An 18833-nucleotide genomic window follows, 5' to 3' on the forward strand; every position below is an offset into this window, starting at 1 on the left:
CGGCCCATTTGATTTTGCTGGCATAAACGGGAATCCAAAACGGCATTCGATCGAAAGCGCATTCGAACGTAAACAAGAATAGGGGTGAGTATAACAACAACCATATGTGAGGTGAAATAGTAGGACTCAAATTAAAATGTGTGCTAAAAAAAATTTTAAATTGTGACAAAAAGTATTTCTCCATTGAGATGACTACTAGTTTTTTTTTTCTTCGTTATTTTTGTCATGCAAAATTAAAAACAATAGATAAATAATCCATAATATAAATCTTTTAAGAAAATGAGGATGTGGTATACCTGGAGTTTGCATCTTTTGACAGATATTTATCAAATAATACAAACTTTAGCAGATTTAAAGCAGATTGGACTTCGAAAAGTTTGTTTAGTTAGGGAGAACTTTCAGAATTTGATCAAATCTTAGCGGTTTTTAACCCAACCCAATATGCACATAAGAAATTAAAAAACATACATGTATCATGCATAAACAATGGTTTTAGCAGATGAAATATTAAAAATGATTGACGGAAAAATTCTCTTATAAAATAGCCCAACAGCGTGCAGAAGGAAATGCGACTCTATCGTGAATGTAATTGTGTGATATCTTACCATTGTCATTAACGGAAGGATGAAATCTTTTTATACGTTTTTGCGCATATCATTTTTATTTGTCTGATGATTTCTCTCTTATATTACACCGATGAATTATCTGCACATGGATTATTACAGCGACAAAAATAGTTTGCTTTTTTTTCGTTTGATCTGGGGTCCGTACAATATTATTCATACGCGATTTGTTCTAGTTAGAGAATGCGGATGGGTATGAGTCGTTTACGTTGAAATTTGATTTTTTTTTTCGTATGTTACATGATTACATAAGGAACAATCAGTTTTATTGTTTGCAAATCATAATCTATCTCTTCTGTTGGGAGTGCGAGACTCCGTATGATGATTGCTCTATACCCCTTCTGTATTATTAGTCGATTCATTTCTAATAAATAGGACCAATAAATATTATTTTGTTGATACATCTTTTTGAAATAAATAAATAAATAAGGTCAATAAATACGCAACTACAATAAATAAATAAAGTCGTCAAAGAGGGTGGGAACTAAAGTTAAAACAAAGTATGCGAACAGAAGTTAGTACATTCCATCAATCACAGTTTCTTATTTTGGAGTGTTATAGTTTTCAATGTCTAACCCCTCAGGATGGATCAGTCTTTTCCTCTAGTATTGTGTATTTTTTTGGATTTGCGTTCGATTTTTTTTTTACAGAGACTGGAACTACTAGGACATTCAGTTTGAGAGAGGCAATTTTCCTAAAAGAGTGTACAGCATTTTTGAGGGATTAGTTTATAGAAAGGGTTTAAAACCAAAAATAGAAAGGTCTTAAAATGTTTTTTTTTTTAAATAAATAATGGCAAACTTATACTATAATGTTGCACGCGATGTCAATTGACTAGTAAGAATATAGATAATTCTTAAACCTTGAGACTTAGCCGATGAGTATCAGTCGAAAGTACAGAAGCTAACAACAAGGACAAAACATGTTGCAAAATCGAACTAAGGTCGACACTAGAGCTGTTTGTCAACCGTTTCCTGTTGTGTCTATTCACACGAGCTTTCACAGCAATCCGGAAATTATCCTAAAGCAATGGAGAAAAGTTTTTACTTTCTATTTACACGGGCTGCTTTATCGGCGGGAAAAATAGTTCAACAAATTGATCCGTCGCCGCGGCCGACTAGATTAAGTGAACGATGATTGTGTTTAATCATGATTAAATTCTTGATAGTTTGTTTTAGGTTAGATTTTAAATGTTTTAAAATTGGACTTATTTACAACTTTTTTAACACAAAATATCGAAATTCAAGACTTTGACTAGAGATGTTTCTTCAAAATGTGGAGGATTATTCCACGGTTCGACTAGACTTTGAATTTTTTGTTGGATTAAAAATAACGCGACAGGAGATATGGTGGTGGAAAGGGGTGATCATTCTGTCAAACTTTAGTGTTCGATGGATATTGTGGCATCGTCTTTTACTTCTCCGATGGCTGCCATTGCTTTGGTTAGGACCGATGCGTCTTTCAGGCTCAACACCTGCAGTACTTGCGGCTCAGAACCGGGTGGCCCTTGGATCATCATCTGGTGCATTCCAGGGCCTACTGTTATTGTCTCCATGGTTTCTCCGTTCTCAACCTAAAACATAGTATCGAATTAAGACGTATGATAAATATGTCATAACAATTATAAGCAAATAACAAAAACATCATCAAATTACTACTTTTCAACTTTAGCAAGTAAAATCAACTCACTAGATCACACATCTGGAAAGAGATAATAAGATTACGATTAGCAAATTGATTACATTTTCTATGCGCAAAAGTACTTGGGTCTACTTTGCTTGTCCAGAAATACCAACCAAAAATTCAACTAAATAAAACACAAAAGATAAAAAGATACTCTCTTTATTGCAATACAAATTTAAGGGTTGACTTTTTTCTATCATAAACATCTTACAAAATACCGAAATACTAAACAAACACACGAAATCATATCTTATTAGGATGAGAAATAAATAATGCAAAACACGAACACTAAAGTAAACAAAAATGGCACGAAACTAAATATGAAAACATACATTGGAAATTCAGGTTGACTCTGTTCTACAACTTAAATCTAGTTCGTTTCACGGCGCGAAACGCGATGACTACTTTCATAAATAAATGATGCAATTTAGAAATACATTTCCTATTTAGCTAGACAATTCACTTCGTTAAAATCAAATTGCACGATTTGGTTTCTGTTTTGTGACCCTTCTTATTTGTCATTTTCTACTCAATAAATAGATTTGATAGGTAGACGTTACATGATTGCAGCCAGTCCACAACGATGCTTGAATATGCGGACCGATTCAGACTGGGATTGATGGCACCTATGCAATATGCTAGGCCGACTAGATTGTCACTATGATTGTAACCATTTCAACGCCTACTGCGTTTGGTTACATTATTTTGTTGAATGGCCTCGTACTTTGGTGTGTTATATTTGGCACATTTGGATTCTTGAACAAAAATTCCGGTATTGCCAATGGTAGGAAAGTGACGCATGCAGATTAATCTATTTTTCCTAAATGTACATGATTTATCAATCTGTTTTTTTACAGTAATAAAATAATGAACCGAAATTCTACACAAACTCAACCAGTCCATACTAATAATATGACTAAAATGGCGTAACTCAAGGAAAAACAAATGGTGGTGTGCGCTTTGAGTCTAAAAGTATAGTACGTCCAAGTCAGGGTCTTTGACCGTTGCAAACAGTCATTCACATCTACTTCAACCTTTAAGCCAAGATTTTTTCACTGATTTTTAAAACGCCCAGTAATTTGATTTGCAGAGACTCGATGATTTACCGATAATGAAATGTCAAAAGTTGTAGAGATTCGGTAAAAATGAACTTGATTAGCTCAGTCGTTTCAAAAAATGGTACTGAGCACGACAGAATAAATTACAGTGGGATAAATACTAATAAGAAATAGCCTAATTTTCCGTAAAGCCAATCAGATTCTGGTAATGGTAATCTCTTCGGTTTCATAGACGTTTTCCTCTTCCTCATCTTTATCCATCTCGTCGACGTTTTCCTGACAATCGCCCTCCATTTTGATTGGAGCAGATGCCATTGAGGAGGACATAGTAGGCGAGCCGTTGTCGTCATTTGGTGCAGTCAATGGTTGCTGAGGTGGAGCACTGGATATTTTATGGGTTTGGTTTTGACTTCTGAGCTGTGCCGCCTCTCGTTCTTGCTTAACAAGCTGGATCTGTTTTTCGATCACTGCCGACAGATCCACTTCCTTGTTCAGGATGGACCCATTTAGTTGTATGACGATACTCTGAGGAAGAACTGGGTTTGTCGGAGTTGGGACGGCAGAGGAAGAGGTTTTTTGGCACGATTCATCCGACTCAGCGGTCGGTTCTTTCGGGAGATTAATTTTCACATTGTTATTGTGAGCGTTTTGACTGTTATTATTATTGTTATTTGCTATCACATTGATTTTCTTACTTTGGCTTGCTAGCAACTGATTAATTTGGTCAATTTGGTTTCGACGGGTCATATTCGCGATGTTAGCTAAACTAGCGTTAGCAATACTCGAATCGCTTCGAGGCCTCTTAAGGTGATTGATATTGAAACTACCGTTGCTCTGAAGGAGACTGTTATAAGTAACGTTACTGACATTGGCACTATTATTACTACTGTTGTTTGAAATGGTCACGTTTTGCGTAGGTACAGTCGTCCGGTTGTTAAGATTCACTGTTTGGTTTTGATTATGTACCTGCATTGGCGTTATGCACACCGTTCCGTCCCCGTTCGGCAGCTGCTGGATGTTGGCGACCATGGTCTGATACATCTGGGTTGACACTGGGACCGTTATCATGCCACTGACCGGGAAGCCCGAGTAGGAATACTCTGCAATATACGTGATCAGGATTAGGATTATACACAAAAGTTCGTTTTGCAACATTGCATCATTTGCACTATTGAAGTTTGTAATCTTAGTAGGCTATTTTTCGTCATAAAATGGTCTTTTATCCCGAACTGAACAACGCATTGTTGTAAGAGTTCATTACGCATCATATTTGAAATTTTTCGTTTATGTCATAAAACGGCCTAATTTCTCGAACCATCGTTGCATTTTCGTACAGTTAGTGACCAAATGAAGTTTTGGGCTCTATATCCCAGCTTTTAGTAGTCCGAATTGAGTGAGATTTGAATGACGAACCAGGTCCGTCGCACTCGGGCTCATATTGGGTACCACTTCTAGTACTGCATTTGGTCCCTCGGTAATGCAAAAGGTACCCAAGTTTGACAGATCGCAGTACACTTTTCACGGCATTCTAGATTACCTTATGAGCCATAAAATTTTGAGAAATTGCAAGGAACATGGAGGTCTCTATTTGTCTCTGGACGAACTATGTAACTTGAAATTTTGTCTGCAGTGAATTGCAAGATTTTTAGTGAGCTGTTCAAAGACAAAAGTAAGTAATCAAGTGATTTGTTGATGGTTAGTATGATCGGCAAAGTTGTTCACTTTCAGAAGTTACTTAATTTTGCAGAACACACTAATTATCCACAACTAAGTTTTAGAATTTTTTTTTTTTTTTTTTTTTTTTTTTTATGGTGTACTCAGCTGGAGCTGTATGACAGCTTCGTTGTCTGTGCTGGACCCCGTAGTGCAAATTTTTACCTCTACTTTTGCCAATATTTAGACGGAATAGGCTATGTTGCCCGCTTTAACACTATTTTGGATGAATATTGTGCAGAAGTAGTTTTATTTAATTGTTTTTGCTTCAGTTTCCCTCCCGTAGTCATGTTTGTATAGTCATCCTTCAGTTCTGAGCAATCGGATTCTTGTTTACGCATGGAGAAGCGACATGAAAATATATGTTATTAATTAATGCATTTCTTGGAAATAACATACAGAGCTATGTTGTAGTAGTCTATGTTGACAAATTGTAGCACAGATGTCATCTCCAAGCATCTTTTGACAATGATAGACAGAAAATGTTAATTATACAGAATGCAGTCGTATATCAAACGATAGCGATAGGGAGATCCTTTTTTCCCGAATGGAATGAAGGTTATTGAAGTGAAAAACATGAAATGTACTTCCATCTATACGCGAACAAGAACTATCTGAAGTGCCTCGTCATTGTACGTCATGTATTCTCTAGTATTTTAGTCGTTTATGCTACTAGTCTGAAACGTGATGTGTTATACTATATGAATAAATTTCAAAATATGAATCAAGTGTTTGGTTTTAAATAGTCTTCATCTTCCGAAGGTCGTACTGGAATGCTAATCAATACAATACTTTTCTAGGAGAGATGACTGTCTATGTTGCCATCTTGTAGTACCGAATCCAAGTTGTAGATAATTAATATGAGGAGAAGTATCAAATCTAAATGTACTGTAAATGTGTTTGGTGTGGTCATCGATGTGCTTTATGTTCGTCTTATTGTTATTGTTCTGAGGTCTTCTCAAAATGAGAATTCAATTGAATAATGTCTCAAATTAGTTTACAGTTTGGATAGACAAAGTTATTGGTACGGTATTATTGGTACGGTATTATGAATATATAGGGGGGCTGAAATGATATACAATATGTGTTCGCTAAGAACTAAAAATGTTACTTACCCCTTTCTTAGTATACCCACCAACGCATATGGATCGTTTTTACCTCAGTTTGATGGTAATTCGATCCGTGTCCGTGCTGATCTATGTGCTTCGGCTCCTAGCACGACGTTTGATACATACGACAGACGACTTGCTCCCTCGTGATGGTGTTGTTGTTAGTTGTTATACATGAAAAGAAAGAAAGAAAGAAAGTTATTAGTATTAGGAATAAACAGGATTTAGTGAGTTTTCATTGAATTACATTTGACTACATCGCTGATTATAGTCAACGACATCGGAAACTTTATGTGTTGACTGTTGATCTAGTTTTTCCTCAGTCCCGTTGGTCAGTATTGCTAAAGGTCCTTTTTAACATGTTTATTAGTACTTGGACAAGTTGAATATTTTAAGTTTACTACTTTTGTCATGTTGGTCAATAATGATTTTGATCAGTTTGTTTTATACATCTATTCATATTCAAATCTGGTCTCGTCTGTTTTCATTTAGAATCGTCGTAAATACATTTCTATGTGTTAAAAACTATACTAGAAATAATAAAGAAATAGAAAGTAATTTTTTATTGTCCGGATCCACTTTTCGGTGACAAAATAAAGCTTCATCGCGCCTAAGCCCTATCTATTTATTATAATTTTGCGAGAATGAAGTTGTTGTAGTTTTATGATACCAACATAATAAATGTGGTTTTTTATTATGATTCTAATAAGAGAAGCACAACAAATTAACATTTGTGTCACATTCTACTCGATGGATCCTCAGTCATTCTCCTCATTAGTCAATATTATAACCATTTAAACAAAATCTAACCTATCTGCATCAAAGCGTGGCTACGGCTCCTGTTACCCCGATGCCTGGTAACAGGATAACCGTTGGATCACATCCGTAAGATTCATGCATCTATGCCAGATGGTTGATGACGCGGCATTAAACAAATATTTCCTGATGTGATACCACCACGACTGGACATGTCTTTGGTTCCCATATAAGTGCTAATGGGGTAAGCCCACCCATCGCGGCAAGATTACACGTCCTAGGGGAGGGCTTTTAGCTAAGTTTTAGAATTAGATTGAAAAATCATTTGCAAACTAACTTTTCTTTTCGAATAACTCTTTTTAATATAAATACAACGTAATGCATTCACTGCAAACAAAATTTCAGCATATTTTTAGTTTAGGTATCATTAAAGTTTCAACCAATTCAGACTACTAGAAGCTGAGATGCAGGGCTCTAGTAATGTCTTTTACGGCAACACTGTATAACTCAATGTGGAAAAGTAGGCCGTTTTATGACAGTTGCATAATGAATCATTACATGACGAAATCCAGAAAACGCCAAAAATATTGTACGCAACTCGATTTGTCTTAGAACACCCTCATGTGGCCTTACATGAAATTGCAAAAAGCTCTATATTTACAACGAAGTAAATAAGGCCTGTAGTTGAAAAAAATGCACCAGACAAAAGTGTTCGCCAAACAATTATGTTAAGTCGGATTTTCTTGAAACTTTCAGGGATTGAACTAATACATATGCATTATGTATCATCATAATTATTTTATTCAATGTCCTTTCCTTCGCTGAAAGCCCGCACCTTTCCCCCCTTTGTGCAATGGTGTAGCCAACCTTATTGGTCAATTTCATTCATGCTTTCTTCAATGGATCATTGAAGGTCACTTATTTGGCACTTACCACATCATCGTATATGTGGTTTAGCATTGTGACATCATTGCTGTTCTGTCAAACACACAAGACTACGGTGGCGCTATCTTTGCATTTCATAGCGGCCGTTTTGGTTATTTTAATGATCAATTCTAGCTCGTTTTTAAACACCTTGGACGATTTTCGAACTTTGGCCGAATTTCAGGTGAATTTAGGGGGTTGGCGATTTTTGGAACAAAACCAACGTTATTGTCTTTGTACCAATCCAACGTCGATCGCACGTAATGGCATGATGTCACATCCGGCCAAAATAATGTCTCGCCTCCGTAAGACCGCAGGAAGGGCAACAGACACGCTTCTGGAGGCACTCGGTGCGGTAAATTTCGCTGTTGATGGTACCCGTTGTAATGTACGATTTACTCAGTTTACTGCATTGGCATATGGCCTGCCAGAGCAAGTATTTTTTGGCGAATTTGTCCATTTTTTTTCTTCCCAATGTCTTCCGGAACATGAAACCGTGATTTGGCAACGTTGAACTCAAGTTGATGTAGGTTTCGTTAACCACTCTCGATACAGCTTCCTTGCGGGGGTTTTGGCTGCCGTGTTTTGTTGATCACGCCGGTTCGGTGCCTTCCAGACCATAAATACACGAAGCCTAGCACATGAAACCAATAGAACTCAACAAAACTTTGCTGGAAGAACCAGGCGGAACACTTGGCCTTCACAGGCGCGTCGAGAATCGAAAGGTTCGGATTGCGCTTGAAATAATCCAACATCTTCCGGGCCTTCACAGGGTCAACTGTTTTCGCTTTCATTCCACTTCCAGCCCACCGTTCGGTCGTCTGGGTCTCTTTAAAAGATTTTACCACCCGAGACAGTTGTATGGGTGATTTCCAGTTGTCTTCCAATCCATCTCATGCTCGCAGTCGGATTTTCAAGACGGCGCGCAAAATTCTCCGGCGGTTTTCTTCTTGTTTCGATGCCGTCTAAAAAATCACTGATCCGATTGTTATGAAATTTTGCATCTGAAAACAATACACTCCAATCTAGTTATACCCAGATTTCCATCAATTTTTACACACGGACAAAAAAGTTACACACGGATATGCATTTTTTTTCGAGGACAGGACTTATATCTTTCGGTTCTTAGATATCCAGTTCAATGCTACTAAGCGATCCTCGAACAGAAATGAGAAGTGTAGACACCATAAACGTTTCATGTAGTTGTTATTTCGTTTGGGAGTATTTGAAACAGACGATACAACAGCTATTTATGAATGTGTTACAGTTTTTCATTTTCCATTCGTTTGAAATAATCAAACACATTCTCGAACGTCTTTTCACCGCGAACGGAAGTTTTTGCTGTGACGAGTGTTTTTTTCATCCGCGTGAAGAGAGTTGTTATCAAAAAATCGATTTGTATTTAATCAATTGACTATTGAGGGACCGGTCGTGATTTCATTACGCGATTTGATTGAAAATTCAAGTGATTGGGAAAGAAAAAGTGACGTGAAATTTGGTGGTTGAAGAAGGAAGCAAGATGGCGGACCCGCCGGGTGTCGACTCGGGAGGGAATTCGAGCACTAACACTAGAACATATCAAACCTACGAGTACAATCAAAATGATGCATCGCCGTATCGCGTGATCGTGCAGCTCAGAAATGATGATGGCGGACAACTGCGTATCAACAAACTGTCACTCGGAAAAGTACTGTCAAAGGTCGAGGAGTACAAGCAAAACATAACCAACATGCGCGCACTCGGAAGGAACAAAGTTCTGGTTTTTCTGAAGAGCTACCCAACGGCCAACAAAATGCAAGCTGACCAGATTTTGCGTAACTGCAACTACAAGGCATACGTCCCCCGCAGTTTCGTTTCTGTGACAGGAGTCGTAGCCGGCGTTCCAACTGACATGACCATCGATGAAATCAAGGAGAACATCTCAAGTCAACACCCGATCTTGGCTATCAACCGTTTACACCGGTATGAGTCAGGTAGAAAAATTGAAGCACATCGAATCAGCATCACGTTTCGCGCGAGCACCTTACCAGCAGAAGTTCGGCTTTTCTGTTGCGTAAACACAGTGCGTCCTTTCATCAGCAAGCCAGTGCTATGCCTGAACTGTCTCAGGTACAACCACGCCACAGACAACTGCAGATCAAAAAAACGATGCCCGAACTGTGCCCAACAGCACGACGGTATGGAACGTGGAGATTGCCCCAACAAGGCTAGATGCCTGTATTGCAAGGATGATTCAAATCACAAGACATCGGACGAGCAGTGCGCTGAGAGACAGCGACAGAGGAACATCAAGACGATTATGGCTAAATCGACGCTTACCTTCATGGAAGCTAAAGAGCAGTTTCCAATCTTCACCGAAAATCGGTACGACTTATTGGAGAATGCCGATGAGTACCCAACGCTCCCAACTACCTTCGCCAGAATGGCAGGTGCTCAGTACAGAACAAAAAATACGTTGCAGTACCGTCCACAGAAACCGAAACGTGCGAACGAAGACGTGAATATCGCCGACCAGGTACAGGTGTTTGCAGAAACGAAAAAGAAGAAGGTGAACTCGAACGAAGACGACGAGAGGAACGGAGTTGCTCTGTTCAATACGTACAAGGCATCGGATTTTGAACGGTTCGTACAACGCATCGAGGAACAGCGCAAGCAACACCACCAACACGGTTATGAACGTGGTTTCGAGGTTGCCGAAGATGAAGCGGTAGGAACGACGATCGTCCCCAAAAAATACAATGCATCGGCAAGCGCGGCAAAACACGGCAGGTTCCGGAGTCGAAGCCCCGCCGACCGAATCGCCTAAAGTTAGCATGCAATCGTAAGTAAATGCCAGATGAAATAAAAATTTTCCAGTTGAATATTCAAAGTCTACAGAAGAATAAAGACGAATTAGCCAGAGTTTTGATCAAAGATGAGTATAATGTAGCCTTAATATCAGAAAGTTGGAGTAAGAGAGAATTAGAGGGTAGTAAATACAGAGTGCCAGGGGTTTTCACATTCCTCGACTCACGAGACGACGGATATGGAGGCGCTGGGATTCTCATCAACAAACAGCTGAAATCAAAAGAAATAACGTTGCCGAAATTCTCAAAAATCCAATCGGTTGCACGACTGATTGTAGCGTATGACATTGTAGTGATGTCAATATACGTAGCACCGAATATTTCTCACTTCACATTGAAACAAGAGGTAGGATCTTTATTTCAAGCTGTAAGAGGACACCGCAAAATACTTGTAGGTGGGGACTTTAACGCCCATCATGGTTCATGGGACACGCAACATAGAGACAACAAAGGGGCAGCTCTTTTCGACCTAATAAATGAAGAAGCGTTTATACTGCTAAACGATGGACAAGCCACGTATGTACCAATAGAACTCAACAAAACTCCATCTGCTATTGATCTGGTGTTTGTAACCCCACAGCTGTTCCATAATGCTAGCATGAAAACTTTGGATTTTGGAATAGGTAGCAGACATCTTGCGCTAGAAACTGTTATACAGTTGGTTCAGCAAAGATCCGATAAGTTCATCATCAATCGCGCAAAAGTAGCTCAAGGTATTAGCAAAATCAATAGTAGCGAGGTTAGCAGTTACTCGGAGCTTCAAGTACAAACGAAACGGATTATGAGAAATGCCAGACAGCGGGATAAGTTTGTACCCAAGTTTTGGTGGTGTGAGGAAGTAGAGCAGGCATGGCAGGAGAAGAAATTGGCAAGGCAGAGGTTCAATCGAAGTGGTGATTTTGAATCGCTACTATATCTCAAGAAGAAAGAAGCAATATTCAAAAGATTGAAAACCCAATCTTCACGCAAAAGTTTCGAGGATTTTGTTGCAAGTTTTGATCCCAAAACACCTGCAAAAGAAATCTGGGATAAACTGAGACGACTCACAGGTAGTAAGAGGAAGCGTGAGAACGTTTTAGTTCACAGCGACGTAGAAATGACTCAGGAATTTCTGAATAAATATTTCCCTTCAGAAAACAACGTTGATTCAATTCCATCTTATCTGCCCACCTATGAGGTATTAACGTCTGACTTCTGGTTCAAATTCTTGTCAAGGAAAACATCTCCAACAGCTCCAGGACCGGATGGGATCTCGTATAACTCACTGAAACTTCTGAACACTGAAGTGACGAATGGCATCATTCGAGATATGAATAGTATTTGGAGATCTCAAGCCATCCCTGAGGACATGAAAGCTATTAAAGTGGTGGCAATCCCAAAACCTGGGAAAAACCCCGAAACTATTGAGGGAACTAGACCTCTGTCTATGCTGAACTGCGGAATGAAGATTCTGAATGCGGCTATACTAGATAGGTTGCAATTTCATATAAAATCCAAAAACCTTCTTCCTGAGTTATCCTTTGGCTTTAGAAAAGGAATGTCGACCGTCAGCTGTTTAGAATTCGTAACAAATAAACTGTTTCACGCTAAACGAGAAAAAGACCTAGCAGCAGTCATTTTTATCGACCTATCTAATGCTTTCAACGCAATTAATCTGCAGACCTTGGAGCAAACTATGCTCTCTCTAGGACTTCCTCCAGAATTCCCAACTTGGGTGTTGGCCTTCCTAGCCGACAGGAAAATACAGTTGCAAGTAGGAAATGAGGTACACACGCGTCGCGTAAGCCAGGGTCTTTCACAAGGAGATATCTTGTCACCCACTCTTTTCAATATCTATACAGCAAAACTTCACGACATACATGTCGAGGGAGTCACCCTCGTCCAGTTCGCGGATGACTTTGCTGTTATCATTGTAGGAAAAAATGAAGATGAAATCAACGAACGAGGTAATCGTTTCATGAACCTTTTCGTTAAGTCCGCCAAGGAGCTGAATTTTACGATTAATGTGCAGAAAACTAAAGCCGTTTTGTTCCAGAACAGTTCAAAAGTTTTGCAGATCAAAATTGGTGACGAAAAGATAGAAACGGTTACTATGCACAGATATCTTGGACTATTGTTGGATAGATCGCTTCGGTTTGGCGCCCATATTCGAGATGTCACTCAAAAGGCGGCTGATCGTCTAAATATCCTCAAAGTCATCAGTGGTACCAAATATGGTAGCCACCCCACAACACTCAATTTGGCTTACAACGCTTTTTTCCGTAGCTTTGTAGAGTATGGTGCCAGTATATATAGCTTGGCCTGCAAGAAGAACCTTGAGAAAATAGATACCATCAACAATGCCTGTCTTCGGAAGATAACGGGCTGTACGAAGACGACGCCAAAGAATACGCTCCACGCAATTGCTGCGCAACCTCCTCTACAATTCAGACGTCTGAAGGTAGTGGGAAAGCAGTTGGCTAAGCATTTTTATCGGAAAACTCCAATATGGGAACAAATCAATATCGGAGTGATTGATGAACAAAAAAGATATTCATATGTTGAGCAAATTGCAGCCCATCATGCTGTAATTTTCAAAGATATGTCCTCTGTGTCAGCTGCCACACCATTACCTAGGGCGGTATACATAGCGACAACGTTGAATGACGAGCTATGGCCCAAAAAGCAAACGAATGTAAGGATACTCAAGCAACAGACGTTGTCATTGATACATGGAAAGTATCGGGGACAGCAGATAGTCTATACAGATGCTTCAAGTGACCAACAGAAATGTGGGATAGGCATCTACCACGAATCAGGCAACTTTAGATTAAGTTTGCAACTTGAGAACTTCGTATGTATCATGTCGGCTGAAATCGAGGCTATTTACGTGGCTTTGCAGTATATCAAACGCAACAGTATACTCAACGCGGTTATAATGACGGATTCCAGAGCAGGTTGTGAATATATCAAGAACCAGATTGAAAAGGATTCAAGAGATAAAGTTATCGACATTATACTGGAAGTGGCCGCGATCACGGGAATATCCTTGCAATGGATACCAGGACATGTAGGAATACGAGGAAACGAGATGGCCGATCAGTTGGCCAAGAAGGCACTGTACGAGAACAACATTTGCAACAATAAGATTCTTTTCCACGACGCGGTAGGATACTTTGATCGACTTTGCGAAGAAGGCGCCCAGCAGTGGTACTTGGATTATACTTCTGAACTGGGTAAGGGCCGCAAGTACTTCCAAATCCAGAATACGATCCCTCACAAACCCTGACACTATAAACTAGACCTCAATAACAAGGAAATTCGAACTCTCAACCGGCTACTCTCTGGCCACGACTTTTCGCGATTCTGGTTACACAAAATGAAACTGGCGGACGATTGCATTTGCGATATTTGTGACACGATTGAGAACGCTGATCACATACTTTTCTTCTGCGTGAAATACGCCACTACGAGAAATAAATATGGACTGGACAATTATTGCAACATCTATCAAGTTTGGAACTGCAAGAGCATCGATTTGCTTCGAGATGTAGTAAACTTTTTGAAGGAGATTAACAGCAACATCTAGAACAGGCATCCACCTCAAAGAAATCCACTGACGAATGATCCACCCGACGAGAAAAGTCAAATCGTCCCCTTAATGCTACAACTAGATAACTCGAAAATCAAAATTTTGGGATATGTAACTTTAAAAAAAATATGACCGTTTTACAAGGTGATGGTTAATCGCAGAGAAAATGATTGAGAATTAAACTTTAACATGTGTATTTTGAATCACACGCTTATGAGCTGCGGATATTTTGCAGTCCAATTAAGAATAATGTTTTGGCATATTGAAGTCAAAAATTTCAAATTTCGAGTTATCTAGTTGTAGCATCAAGGGGACGAAATGACTATAAACAATCATCGTTGGCGTTATAGCTGAGAAAGCTGTGCCATCCCTAACGCTGCTGCTGTCAAAGCGGGGCAAATAGAACCAAGAAGAAGAAGAAGAAGAAGAAATAATCAAACAGCACTTTAATTCGCTTTCCGTGCCAATATAGTGCTATAATACAGCTGACATGCCCCATATTAGCCGTACAATAGCCCTATAAAGCCAAAAAGGCGAATTAGCGGCCTAGTGGTTACTTGGGTGCTCTTTTTGGCCCATCTACCAACAGCGCAACAACGTACCTTGACCATCTTCACCGGTGATTATTAGCTGCCCATCCTGTCCAAGGGTTGCCTCCGTCAGATCCACCGACATACTTTCACCCTGCCCATCGGAAATGGTTTGAATTGTGTGAACTCCGCCGTCGTTTTGGGCTTGTAACTAAAAAAAGAAATGATTTAAATCACAACGTGCCATGAAAAAGAAGTGTGCCTGGGCCCATAGCGCATCGCCTACTAGGGAATCTTTCGCTTGAACACTCACCGTAGCGATGCCTTGCACTTGTGCCGTCGTTCCGTCTGGAAGCGTGATGATTGGATTGTTGGGATCGACCTGAATGATCGAAACGGTTCCATCGGGGTTCTGGATTGTTTGAAGTACTGTGTGCGTGTACTGCAATGACAACAAGGATCGTTGTTTGTAATTCGAACGCTTTCAATGAGCAGAACATTTATGCGAGAAAATCATGCTGGAGAAAACTAAATCCAGTTCAAATCATTTGTAAGGGTAAGAAATTAGCGAAAAACTACACATAACATAAGCAAAAGAAAACATAAAAAATGTGAATCACACGAATAAAAAGTCTGCAATGGCGAACCGAAACATCGAAACTGAAGGGAAAAAAACTCCCAATCGGGGAAGAACAATAAATAATGGTAACAACATCAATATTTCGGTAGCAAAAGGGATTAGTACGAACATCCACATCGCTTAGCGCCATCGAGTCGAGGCAAACCTGCGCATTCAGGGTCTGCGTGGGCGACGGGTGCTGTTGGATTTGAATCGTCCCGTCCGAGACCTCCTTGATGATCTGCGTCGTTTGATGGGGATTGGCCGCAGTGGTCGTGATAGTTGTATGTGTTGGCTGATGCTGGATGACGATTTGTTGACCGCCGGTTGTGCTACTACTTGCCAAGGAGTTTCCTCCCGTTGTGGTAGTCGTTATGACGTTTGTGTTCTGAATCTTGATCTGCTCAACCTGATAGCGGGAGGGGGATCGTGTAGAAGACATATGTTGGATGGATAGCAGTGAATAGAATAGAAGAATCCCATGTTAATCGAAGTGTACCATGAATAGCCCAAAATGTGGACACCGAGGTTAGTATTGGATTGACCGTGAACCATCTCAGCAACCTTTGCATACTCACATTAGAATTAGCCGTTGCTATGGCGTTGGCCTTCTCGTCTTCTTCGCTGAACGCTGGAAGCAGATCTTCTCTGCCGTGATATTTGTAGCAGTTGATGACAATCTTTCGCAGAGCATGAGTCCAACTTATCTAAAAGTTTGATAAAAACAACGATTTTGTATTGGATCAGCGAAAGCTTATCAATCTGGTTACCTTCTGTTTTTCCTCTTCGGTACGGGCATCCATTCGAACATTAGCCCAGGGAAGTTCCTTAGGCCACCAAGCTGGACGTGTTGAATCCCTTCCCCAACCAGGTTTTCCCCGTCCTGTGGAATACTTCAGCATCAGTGGGATGAATGCGCGGAGCTGTGCTTGTGTCATCTTCTCTACCGGCGTCGGGATGCCGTCGATGATTAGCGGAGGCAGTTCGAACAACGATGGATCGTCCTGAACTCGTGGAGGGGCTTGCGCTGCCAGAGCTTCGTCCAGTTTATCCATGACGTTTGGGCGGAGATTTTTCAGAACGTCCTCTAGGGGTTTTGCACCGAAAACTTTGAAAATGTTGTTCGGCTTGCCAGGAGTGGCAACCAAGACGACCGCCTGCTGACCGACACGTGTAGCGTACTCAAAAATGGTTTGCTGAAGCATACGATTCATATTATCATATTTATCGAAAATTAAATCGTGAACCCTATGTTCCCTTACCCTCAACTTCCTCAGCAATCGATTCTGCTGCCGCTTCCGGATAGACGGATTGGTCTCGAATGAATGTGGCCGTTTCTTCTTTTTGGACGATGTGATGGCGGCTGCTGCTGCAACGCCTACTACGCCAGCGGCAACCAGCTGTGCGGTAACTTCATTTTCCATGGCCACATCGATCAGGTTGGTCCCATCGTCGTACGCGCTGCCCGGACTACTTGGATTATCGTCGTCATCATCATCGGACGCACCGGTGATGTTGTCATCCTCGATCAGGTCCATCTCCTCGACCGCGTCCATTATGCTGATGGTGTCCGCCAGTGTGCCGAATTTTTGTTAATGACTGCAAGGATAGATAAAATACACTGAACCGTAGGAAAAATCACTGGAAAGCGACGAATGCGTCAAGTGTTTCACGCAGACCGACTAAGTATGCGCAATTCAATCACCCCTGGCAGATACGGTAAAAGGATAAGAGCGACCAACAAAAAAGAGCCGAGAACAAGGGGGAAATTCATATCGCACTTTGCTTCCAGTGCTTACCACCAGGGTGACAAGCAACGGCGCCTAGTCATTTAAACACCCCCTAAGCAGAAGGATGCTAGTTTATGCTTTATGTTTTGCTCCGCTTCGTGTGTGTGTTAAATTTATGCTGCAGCAAGCATTGAGAGAGCAAGTGCCGTTGTAGCTCTTTAAACTCGAACCGGTCGTCGTCATCGTGCTCTCCTTTCCCTCCCACCCAGAAAGTTGCCGCTTGCTGTGTTTACAATCACCACACACGGTTCTTCGTTCGCTGATCGCCATACTGAACGTAGAAGCATAGAAGGCTGACGAGGGAACAAAGCATGCGGCGACCCCTTTTTTACGTGCGTTTTTATCAAACAAGGATATTCCATGCTTGCCGCCGCTGAATCAGATTGGCATTAATGAAGTCGGAACCCCATTCATGTTTTTTGAGTTTTGGTTAAGAAAATCGACTGATTCGATACATTTTCTACACATACACAGTTTACCAACACATATGCATAAATGGGGCTGTCACCTTAGCTACTTTTCTTTGCATTATGGGGAATATTCCGTATTGGAATATTTTTTTTTCAATTTCTTTTATCACGGATTGGAGCCTACTTAGATCAAAATCTGATAATCCACTGATAGCTTTGATAAGCGAACCAATCCAAGCAATATGATCAAAACCATGTAATCACACTTTTCACGACACAAAATGCGACATTTCCGTCTATATGGGAACAGCTTGGACTGGTCGGGCGATGGCAATGTCCCCCATCTTGCCGAAAAATTTTCTCGCTGCCCATTTGTGGCCATTATCAACTTTGGAACCGAATCCAGCGCCGCGGCATCAAAACAAACCATTGTTTACGAAATTGTGACCCGCGTTCTGCACAATTTTACGGAGTCGAAGCGCGATTTCGAGAGCGATTGAGCGCATAGCAGGAAAAATTCCGAGTTTGCCCTTTTCTTACAAAACACAACATTATTGCTGAGCAAGCCCAGTTAAATTTTCGCGTTACGCACCTGCGTGAAGATTACAAAAATAGATACTATCCGCCCGTGATGCACGATGTCAACAATTCACCGATAATTGCTAGTACTCACCGTTTCTTGCACAAATTCACTACAAATTATGATCTAAACTGGAAAGACGAAAACTTTTCACCTCACTTGCACTCTTTGCGATGGCCGACGCCAGTATCGATTTTTCCAAGGCTCGCTCGAGTGACGGACGGCGAGCGAGGTTTGTGAATGTTTCTCGCTGTGGGTTGGGAGAGGACCGAAGGGACGTGCCTTCGCCGTGACGTCATAGTAGGCTGTTTTGCCGAAGTGTCTGTTATTCGAGGTTTTCGGAACGGGTTCCTTAGATGAAAATGTTCACAGCATGAATTAAGATGTGACATAATTGATCATATCGGCAATTCATTCATCATTAATGATAAAATTGAATTCAAAATCATGCTTTAAATGACGTCAGAACTTGTTTCACGAGTAGAGAATTGTAGTTTTGATGGTGTGAGTTTCTGTCAAACTGCGCAGGAGCACGTTCTCGAAAGTTTATGCTACAAACATTATCAACAAACTTTAGCATAATAATCGAATCCTGACAGTGAAAGGATATGAAAAATATGC

General features: G+C 40.5%; 1 protein-coding gene across 7 annotated transcripts; it reads right to left on the bottom strand.

Annotated features, from left to right (window-relative positions):
* Positions 1-638: 638 nt before the first annotated feature.
* On the bottom strand, positions 639-18455 carry LOC5568569 (DNA-binding protein Ewg). 7 transcript variants are annotated; one of them, XM_021854406.1, is made up of 10 exons: positions 18306-18455; positions 16695-17031; positions 16203-16628; positions 16011-16139; positions 15563-15841; positions 15127-15255; positions 14886-15024; positions 4331-4464; positions 2313-2324; positions 639-2196 (listed from the first exon to the last, which is right to left on the bottom strand). In XM_021854406.1, the coding sequence occupies exons 2-10, from the start codon at positions 16986-16988 to the stop codon at positions 2005-2007; spliced, it is 1734 nt and encodes a 577-aa protein (XP_021710098.1). In that variant the 5' UTR covers positions 16989-17031; positions 18306-18455; the 3' UTR covers positions 639-2004. The 7 variants fall into 7 exon arrangements, with proteins under 7 accessions (XP_021710098.1, XP_021710099.1, XP_021710100.1 ...); XM_021854407.1 differs by lacking the exon at positions 2313-2324; XM_021854408.1 differs by lacking the exons at positions 2313-2324; positions 4331-4464 and having other exon boundaries at positions 2125-2196.
* Between the last annotated feature and the right edge of the window lie 378 nt (positions 18456-18833).

Source organism: Aedes aegypti, chromosome 3 (assembly GCF_002204515.2).
Source record: "Aedes aegypti strain LVP_AGWG chromosome 3, AaegL5.0 Primary Assembly, whole genome shotgun sequence".
Lineage (NCBI taxonomy): Eukaryota > Metazoa > Arthropoda > Insecta > Diptera > Culicidae > Aedes > Aedes aegypti.

Coding starts and splice junctions, on each gene's coding strand:
- LOC5568569 (XM_021854402.1), bottom strand. CDS start 16,988: ATGGACGCGGTCGAGGAGATGGACCTGATCGAGGATGACAACATCACC. Junction 16,140..16,202: donor CCGAAGAGGAAAAACAGAAG/GTAACCAGATTG, acceptor TCAAACTTTTAG/ATAAGTTGGACTCATGCTCT. Junction 15,025..15,126: donor AAGTGCAAGGCATCGCTACG/GTGAGTGTTCAA, acceptor TTCTTTTTTTAG/TTACAAGCCCAAAACGACGG.